At 43.6% G+C, this 9,920-nt stretch overlaps 1 protein-coding gene across 1 annotated transcript in view; it reads right to left on the bottom strand.

The window, feature by feature from the left end:
• Positions 1–8,267: 8,267 nt before the first annotated feature.
• Positions 8,268–9,920, bottom strand: part of LOC148474647 (calreticulin-like) — a 44,459-nt gene continuing 42,806 nt past the window's right edge. Inside the window, exon 9 of the mRNA XM_088458276.1 lies at positions 8,268–8,516. Within this exon, the coding sequence (XP_088314402.1) occupies positions 8,268–8,516 (249 nt within the window). The remainder of the gene's footprint in view (positions 8,517–9,920) is intronic.

Below are 9,920 nucleotides of genomic sequence, written 5' to 3'. Positions count from 1 at the left end.
TGCAGAAGCAGCTGGAGAAAGTGAAGGAGGAGCTAAGATGGAGCGATTCCGCTCGGGATGTGGGACTTGTTGATGAAGCCCTTCATTCGCTTTGCCAGGATTCCAGGGTGGTCAATCTGTTGAAATCAGACAACTACATTTTGGCCACTGTGCTCAATCCTAGGTTTAAAGCCTATGTGGTGTCTCTCTTTCCGGCCGACACAAGCCTGCAGAGGTGCAAAGACCTGCTGGTGAAAACACTGTCAGCTGAAGCAGAACGTGACACGTCAATAGCTCCTTCTTCATTTTCTCCTGCAACTGGGGCTGCCAGAAAAAAACTTAGGTATCCTAAGCAACCCGCTGGCGGTGATGCAGGGCAGGCAGGACCAAGTTTGGACATCTGGTCCGGACTGAAGGACCTGGCAACAATTTCTGACATGTCTACTGTCACTGCATATGATACTGTCACCATTGACAGAATGGTGGAGGATTACATCGGTGACAGCATCCAAGTAGGCATGTCAGACAGTCCGTACCTGTACTGGCAGGAAAAAGAGGCAATTTGGAGGTCCCTGTACAAACTGGTTCTATTTTACCTGAGTTGCCCCCCCTCCAGTGTGTACTCCGAAAGAGTGTTTAGTGCAGCCGGGAACCTTGTCAGCGAAAGGCGTAGGAGGTTGCTTCCACAAAATGTAGAGAAGATGATGTTCATAAAAATGAATTATCAACTCTTCTAGGGAGACCAGCCTCCAGAACGTACAGAGAGACCTGTGGTGGTGGATTCCAGTGGGGACGAGTTAATACTCTGTGAGGATGAGGATGTACACAACACTGAAGAGGGTGAGGAATCGGTGGATGAGGAGGATGAGGACGACATCTTGCCTCCGTAGAGCCAGTTTGTGCAGGGACAGATTAATTGCCAGCTTGTTTTGTGGGGGCCCAAACGAACCAATCATTTCAGCCACAGTCGTGTGGCAGACCCTGGCGCTGAAATGATTGGTTTGTTAAAGTGTGCATGTCCTGTTTATACAACATAAGGGTGGGTGGGAGGGCCCAAGGACAATTCCATCTTGCACCTCTTTTTTTTTCTTTGCATTTGCATTATGTACAGTTTGGGGCCTAGTTTTTCAAACTGCCATCCTGTCTGCCACTGCAGTGCCACTCCTAGATGGGCCACGTGTTTGTGCCGCCCACTCATATCGCTTAGTATAGTCATCCAGCTACCTCGGTGCAACCTTTTGGCATAAAAACACTATTGTGAGGTGTGAGGTGTGGAAATTAGTGGAAATTAAGGTTATTGAGGTTAATAATAGCAGAGGAGACGAAAAACCCACAAATTCTGTGATTTTAGCTGTTTTTATGCTTTTTAAAAAAAAAAAATACAGATCCAAAACACAAACCCCAGAACCCAAAACACGGAAGGGTGGTTTTGGCAAAACCAATCCAGATCCAAAACACGAAGAAAGATCCAGATCCAAAACCAAAACACAAAACACGAAAAGTGGCCGGTGCACACCCCTACTTTTGAGTGACCTAATTAATAGCTCATACACGAGCCTGTGGAAATTTATCTTAGTTGGTTCATCCATTTTTCGCATTCTACTGTTAATATGTGCTGTAAAATCGTCGATGTCAGCCGGCGGTTTCTGAAGGATGCGTTCTGCTTGTTGCAGAAACATGTCTTCCTGTTCTGAGTACTCCTGGTGCTTTTTCCCCTGTTTCTTTTTTTTACGTTGGGGAGGTGCGGAACATGATGGGGTGGATTCAATGGTTGCTGGTCTGTGGATTCAATGGTCGCCGGACCTAAGTATCCACTTAGGTCCGGCGTGGAGGACAGATCAGGCTCTTGGGTGGGAGTCTATATAGGAAATAAAATGGAGAAAAAATACTATAGTCATGTTTTAACCCATTCTTTACTATTTTTCTAGTTTCCAAACACCGTGGAGGAGTGGAAGAGCATCGCTGAAGAGTTTGAACAACGTTGGAATTTCCCTAACTGCGGAGGAGCCATCGATGGAAAACACATCCGCATCAACCCACCTGCCAATACCGGATCATATTACTATAACTACAAAGGCTTCTTCAGCATCGTTCTCATGGCAGTGGTGAATGCCAACTACAAATTTTTGTTTGTGGCTGTTGGCAAGAATGGCCGTGCTTTGGATGGTGGTTCCTTCAAACAGACGTAATTCTTCCAGAGACTCACCAACAAAACCCTCAACTTGCCATCACTGGACGAGACACAGCACGGCCTAAATTATGTTTTCGTTGCAGGCGAGGCTTTTGACTTTACATGTGATGAAGCCATTTGCACAGAGGGGCCTGACCAGACAGCAGAGGATCTACAACTACCGTCTATCCCGTGCATGGCGCATTGTGGAAAATGCGTTTTGAATACTCAGCAACCGGTTCCGCATTTTCCACACCACCATAAACCTACGTGTGGACAAGATAGACTGGGTCATGATGGCGTGTTGTGTGCTGCACAACTTTCTGCGAAGAAAAACTACTCAACGAGGGCCAGTCACAACTAGACCAGAAGATGCAGGACATCCGCAGGAGATTGCCCAGTTTACAATAGTGTCTGCACCACTAATTTCAACAACATCAACCGCACGTGCCAAAGAAGTGAGGGAGGAGTATACAGCCTATTTCAATGGACCAGGTGCGGTGCCATGGCAGGAGGACTGTTTGTGAACTAACTGACTACAGTGGACATTTGGGATTATTCTAAAAAAAAAAAAAGATTTTAGTTTATGAACTGTGTTGCAACTTACCAAAATCTCCACAGACGGTCCACTCATTTCTGCCACCTCCTCTTCTCCCTCTCTCTCGGCCATCAGGATGACAGACTGGTGTTGTGGCTCCTGTTCACTGATGAAGGTCATCATGTTATAGTACCACAGCATTGGATGATACACTTCATCGGTGCCTGCTCCAGAACTTTTTGAATCGTCCACTTTCTTCTTCTCCTTGATGTAGACCATACGAAGGTTCTGGATTTTCTGGCGGACAGTTTTCAGGTCAGCATTGGCAATGACCTTTTTAGTGTAGTCGAACAACACCTGTAAAGCGACCAATTTCTGCAACTTATTATGGTATTGTCTACAGCTTATCCGCCATAGACACTCTTTTGACTGTAGGATCTCGATGAATCCAGTCACAAACCTGGGGCTCCCTATCCATTGACATTCCTAGGAAGAATAAAAATAAGGACGTAGAAATATTTAAGTATTAGTGTATATAGTTTTGTGATTTTTAATGTTGTTAATGTTCAATTTTTTTATTGTTTTAATGTTTTTTTTACAGGATTTTAATGTTTGTTATGGTATTGTAATATGTTTTTCTTTTACAGGAATGTAATGTGTTTTTATTTGTATTGTAATGATTTCTTTTTTTTTACAGGAATGTCATTTGTTTTTATTTGTATTGTAATGTTTTCTTTTTTTACAGGAATGTCATGTTTTTATTTCTATTTTAATGTTTTCTTTGTTTTTCAGGAATGACGTGTGTTTTTATTTGTATTGTAATGTTTTCTTTTTTTTACAGGAATGACATGTTTTTATTTGTATTGTAATGTTTTCCTTTTTTTACAGGAATGACGTGTTTTTATATGTATTAAATGTTTTTTTATTTTTTATAGGAATGTAATGGGTTTTTATTTGTATTGTAATTTTTATATTTTTTATAGGAATGTCATGTGTTTTTTTTATATTTTAATTTGTTTTTTTTACATGTTTTTAAAATATTTCTGTTGATGTCATAGATTTGTTTATGTTGTTGCAATACATTTGTTTGTGATGTTATATTACAACATCATAAACAAATATATTACAGCAACATAAACAAAGGTAATATATTTGATTATGCTGTGGAAATATATTTTATGTTGTTGTAACAGAATTATTTATGTTGTTGTAATGTATTTGTTTATCTTGTTGTCATATATTTGTTTTTGAAATTTTTATATATTTGGAGTGTTTTCTAGTTATTTATTAGGTGGCCCATGACATTGGTGGCCAGTGAGTGACACATTGTGACAATTAATTGGATTTATCCCCACCCCTTCTATAAACAGTTTAACTTTATTAATACCAAGTCATACTTGCCGACTTCCGGGAGGGAGCAGCCAGACCGGCAGGATGGGGTTGTGTAGCTGGGACAAGGGGGAGTGGCCGGGCAGGTGACAGGAATTTGTAGGTGTGGCAGGGCTACGCGATCGTGTCATTTTGGTCCCGCTACACAATGCCGATAATACAGGCATTGTGAAGCGGGGGTCGGTCTAAAATGACACGATTCTGAGTGAATCGCGTCATGCCACCCCCCCCCCCACTGTGGGAATTGCAAAGGTTATTGCTGGAGGATAGGAGGGGTGGGTGGCAGCCGGGAGGATTGCCTGCCTTCCCGGGAGGTAGGGAGCAGCACCCAATTTTCAGGAGGCTCCTGACCAAATCAGGAGGGTAGGCAAGTATATACCAAGTCAACATTTCAAGCAAAACTTTTCAATAAACCATTTGGCCCACTGTTGGGTGGCCAGAATAAGTCCAGTAAGGCCCCTGTTATTTTGGGGCCCCAATTATACAGTTCAATGGCCACCCCCACTGTTGGGGGTCCCGGAAGTCGGCAAGCACAAAATCGTACAACCGGGATTGCCAGGGAGCTCCGGGAAGGGAAATCGTAAAATTAATCTTATCTTATGCTGGTCGTAAAAGTGTATGGCCAGTATTACTTTTTGGCTAAAGCTCTGCCCTAAACCATTCAATCAAAGTCCCCCCCTGTAGTGGCACACAATAGGCCCTTTTTCAGCTCCAGGCCCATGTGGACCTTAATCTGGCACTGATCAGGACAGCCCTTTCTCTGGCTTTGGAAGGTCTATCACTAGTTACCTCCTCCTTCATTTATTTGCACATATTATTGCCATGCTTCTTTGTTCACTGGGTACACCCACTTTGGCAGATGGATACGTCCCTTCAGTAGGCCCCTACTATTACAATCCCCTGGTGGGCACTTCATGCCCCAGTCCGACAATGAATAAGCTCCAGTGTGTATGTTTTAAATGAGGATTGTGTAAGGGATTGTTTGGAGAGATGTACATAAGTAACACAAATGGAGCAAAAACACAGTTTAAACAAACTTACTCATGTGTACGCGCAGAACTGCCTGAGAGTTTATTTTTATGGCATATACATGACTAAACCAAATTATTCACATAATTAGCACAATAGAAAGGGACCCCCAGCAGTATATTCTTTGATGCTAATAATTTGTAGTAAAGCAGTTTAGAGACTAAGCACAAGTGACACAACAGTATAATTATGAAAAATTAACAAACAAAAAAATAATAATCAAATTTCGAAGGTTTAATTCCAAAATGTTACTGCAACCTATCCATAATAGGGTATAATGTATCATGTGATCTTACAGCTGTGTGTAAGTAATGCTAAAAAAAGGGGCTAATGCCAACATTATCCAGGTAGCCATTATCCATTAGAGGCGTCTACAACAAACTATCTAAAGCAGTTCTTACATTTGCTGGAGTTCCCGGATGTCAGGTGCAGTTTTGTAACGTTGTAAATTCTTCAGAAGAATGAAATTACAAACACCAACTGAAAAATATTCTTTTTTTTTTTTTTTTTAAATTTAATAAATATAAAAATGTACTCAGGACCTGATTCAGCTAATACGCATGTAATCGGCTTATTGTTGCGTTCTGCGCATGCATCGCAGAGTGCGAGCCGGGCACCCGTCGATCAGAACTGCGAGCGCAGAGGCTACGCAGATCCATCGCAGAGTGATTGACAGGAAGTGCCATTTGTGGGAGGTGATGGGGGGGTTGGTCGGCCGAACGCAGGCGTGCCAGTGCATTCACACACCGTTTCAGGGGTGCGCATATCCACTGCGGCGGCCTACACAGCCTGAGGTCTCATAGCGAGTGTAGCTGTTAGCAATTTCTGAATGAGGTCAGGGCTTGTGCAAGTGTGTGTATGGGTCCGATGGTACTGATTATTTCGCTATATTGCTAAAGTATATGGATGTGAGTAAGGGGAAGTGAACGTGCTTATGTTAGGCTGTGATCACAATGCGATTGCAATCATTTGCATATCACCGCTGATATTAGCAACTGCGTGTGTATTAGCAGAATAGCGATCCTAGCTGCATCAGGCTCTCAGTGTTTAAGACAACAAAACGATTTAGAAAGTTTCTTCTTATTATTTTTATTATTAATAACAATTTTTTAGTATAGCGCCAACATGTACTTTTGCTCGTTATAATTGGGGACAAACACAGTAATAAAACAAGACTGAGCAGATGGAAAGAGGAGTAAAAGGGCCATAGACTTTAATGATTAAAGGGCAATACCAAAGTATTGTTCATGCTTCATTAGACTGATGAAGTGTATGGTAAGTTAACACAGAGGCCTATCTATAATAAGCGCAGGGGGTGTGGTGCACACGAGCCCATGGGTCTAGGGACCCCCACCCCGCACACCATGCTCCCATACATTATACTTATCTCTCTGGCATCAGCACCACAGGAATCACCGGGAAAATTGGGCGAGTGCCTTGTTCCCAGAAGACCTGCGCATGCGCAGTAGACTCTGGCAGGGTGGGTGCACATGAGGCCCCTTCCTTCTTAAGCCACAACTGGGGTAACAGATAAAATAAATCACAATCCAAGATTCCATGCTTATTAAATGCATGTACTTGGGTAATTGGTGAGTATGGATAACCTGGATAGAGACAAAGGGCAAAATTGACTAAGCGTCGGGTTCTAAACCCCGGCGGTTTGGTGGCAGTTTTGCTGTCTGCAGATTTACTAAGGCCAAAACTACTGCAAAACCACCATCAAAACAAATTTTAGAATAGAATAGAACAGGGCTGTCATTTAGAAACCGCTGCCAAACCCCCAAGGTTTAGAACCCGCCGTCAAACCGCCACCAAACCGCAGGGTTTAGAACCCGTCGCTTAGTAAATTTTGCCCATAACATCTAAATAAACAATCACCCAGATGGTGATTTCCTAGCAGTAGCAAAGTGATGTACAGTAAGCAACAACAAGCAATCAGGATTAGCTTTGTGTAGTCTGATTTGCATTATATATTAAAGTCAATATCTCATTGGTCACTTTTACACATATGTTAGTAAATCATGTTTAGTACAGGGTTAAGGAAAGGCACATACATAGACTAGTTTGTTCTTTTATGCTGATAAATACTACAGTATGTTTAAATGGAAAGCAATACAAGAATACAAAAAAACACAGCTAAAGTGCAAACTGTCAAAATAGTATTTCATCACATTTATACAACTACACATGCAAAAACGTCCAGATTCCAGAAATATTACGTCTAAGGGGGGTATTCAAGTAGGTGCGAGAATAGCAAAAATCCTGCACCTGCAGGATTTTTGCTATTCCATTAGGTGAGGGGCGTTTCAGGTTTTGAGCGCCAGGTTTTTTTATTTGCGCACATCCAGTGCCGAAAGCGAGGTCGCAGCCTGGGATCACCATCGATGTTGGACAGCTCCGGCCAGATGAGTAAGCCTCAGTTTCCGCAGGCTTGCTGGCATGCGAGGGCAGGAATCTACAGTACATCCATGGACGCAGATCCTGGCTAAGCCACTCCCGGAAAATGGAAGTGACATGCCCCCGTTTCCGGGAACACAGACTGTCCCCGTCCACGCACTGCCCCATAAATGCCTGTCTGTCAATCAGGCAGATACATTCGGAGGCCTGCGTGCACAGAACCGTTCCTGTACATACACAGATTCCTGATAATCAGGAATCTGCGATCAGCAATGCACTCATCAGGCCCTATGTAACAAGGTCACATAGTTGACACCTATTCCTAGTTCCCAGGTCTTAAAGATTTTTCCTCTAAAATGTGAAAATGTCCCTATATTTCAGTACTAATCAACTTCTCAGTACTATTATGTATTATGTATGCCATTCCCACAATATGTCCTTATTAAGTGTGCACAACAATGCATAATAATCAAGTTCTGCAAACACATATTGAGAGGGATTGTAGTGTCACGACATCCGCATAAACAGTAATTTGTGACGCATTTGATTCTGGAAATTATTTTGAATTGATGGCAATTATATAGTCAGTAACCAAATAATAAGTGCACTTAGTGACATCTCAAATTCTCTACTAATATTCAACAATGTCAATCAATAAAGTTATTTCACCAAGAATAATGTCACAGCGGCCATCTTTGTCCTCTTATATTTACACAGACATGTCGGTCTTGTATTCTATTCATGTCTGTGATTTTGTGGTGGGTTTTACAATTCATCTTTAGGTTCTGGAGGCTGCGGCAGCTGTTCTGGTGCTGGCTCCGGTATAGGTGCCGGGTCCTCTAATCCATACTGTTGCCGTAATTCTTTTCTTAGTTTGTGCTTCCTATTCTTTTCCTGCCTTTCCATTTCATCCAGCTGTGCAAACTCTTGCTCTAACTTTTTCCATCTTTGCTTCTTCTCATCCTTTGCGTCTCTCTCCTCATCCTGTATCGTTTTTATCTTCAGTTCTGGTTCCTAAGGAAGATCACAACAGGATGTTAGAAGATGTCATGGCCGTAACTTTCAGCATTGAACATGAGGTGATCAGGATTGGGGCATGCCCATGCCTCAGAGGGGGGTTATAGTCACACCCTCAGGGGCATGCCTCTTTTACTCCAAATCCCCTCTTACCCCTTTTTCGCTGCCACACTCTCCTGCCACTAGAGTGCAGTAGTGAGCAGACAACCCTCCCAACTGCCCAGTGATCGGATCAATTAATTCCCAAATAGAGACTTCCCCACTGAAACCGGGACAGTTGGGATGTATTAGGAGAATGTCACATAGCTGTAACATAAATTATTTTTATACTAGACTATGAATAATTTGAGGCTATTGGACTACAATTTGGACTACAAAGTGTGTGACAAGAACATGGACATAATCCAAAGCTTCAAATGGACTCTCAGAATCCATTGCTTCATGAAAAGGTACCAGCTCTCATCCTAACTCACCCTCCCGTAATGCTGTCTGGCGCTCTCCTCTGGTTGGTGTTTTTTGTGTACATGTATCAAATTAAAGTGCACGATTCAGAGATGGTTCAGAGATGGACACGATGGTACAGCCGGGAAGCAGTCAGGAAGCCGACAGACGTAATCCCGACTGCCGGCTTCCCGATTTTCTAATCCCGGCAAGGGGTTAAATGACAGGCGTCAAAATACTGATACCTGTCATTAGACCTACACCGGGAGCCCGACACCCGGCTTACTGATCAAAGGTAAGCCAGGCGCCGGGCGCGGACAGCCACGGGGGGGAGGAGGGTTAGCCTTAGGGCTCCTGGGGGGGACTTAGGGTTAGGCACCCCTGGGGGGAGGTTAGGGTTAGGCTAGGGGAAGGAGGGGGTTAGGGTTAGGCACCCCTGGGGGAGGTTAGGGCTAGGCACACACCCCCTCCCCCGGGGGACTTATGTTTAGGCGGTGGGGAAGGGGGAGTTAGGTTCAGGCCCTTAGAGGGAGGATTAGGGTTAGGCACCCTTAAGGGAGGGTTAGGTTTAAGAGGTAGAATAGGGTTAGCCGATAGTTACCTTCGACGATCGGGATTTTCACCCCTGCCGGCCAGCCGCTGCCGGCGGTAAATCATACTGAATCCGGTACGGCCATTGTGTCTTTGTTTGCATCGGCTGTGCAAAGTTATACTTTAGTAAAAAGACTCCCACTGCCGACTTCTGTGTTCCAATGTTGCGTCTGAAGATGCAGCATCGAATCAACTGCATAAACTTTGGACATCTGGGTAATCCTCAGGTAACTCAGGATGTCTGGCAATATCACACCACCGGGGCCAGTGACACTGCATGCAAGGACGCAGCCACTGACATGGGCACTCCTAAAAAACAGGACCAACACTCCCCCGCTTTCTGGAACGCTGCCCAACGCCAGCCCCAAA

Source organism: Taudactylus pleione, unplaced genomic scaffold, assembly GCF_031769625.1.
Source record: "Taudactylus pleione unplaced genomic scaffold, aTauple2 ptg000824l, whole genome shotgun sequence".
Classification (NCBI taxonomy): domain Eukaryota; kingdom Metazoa; phylum Chordata; class Amphibia; order Anura; family Myobatrachidae; genus Taudactylus; species Taudactylus pleione.
This window is presented reverse-complemented; position numbering and strand designations above follow the sequence as displayed.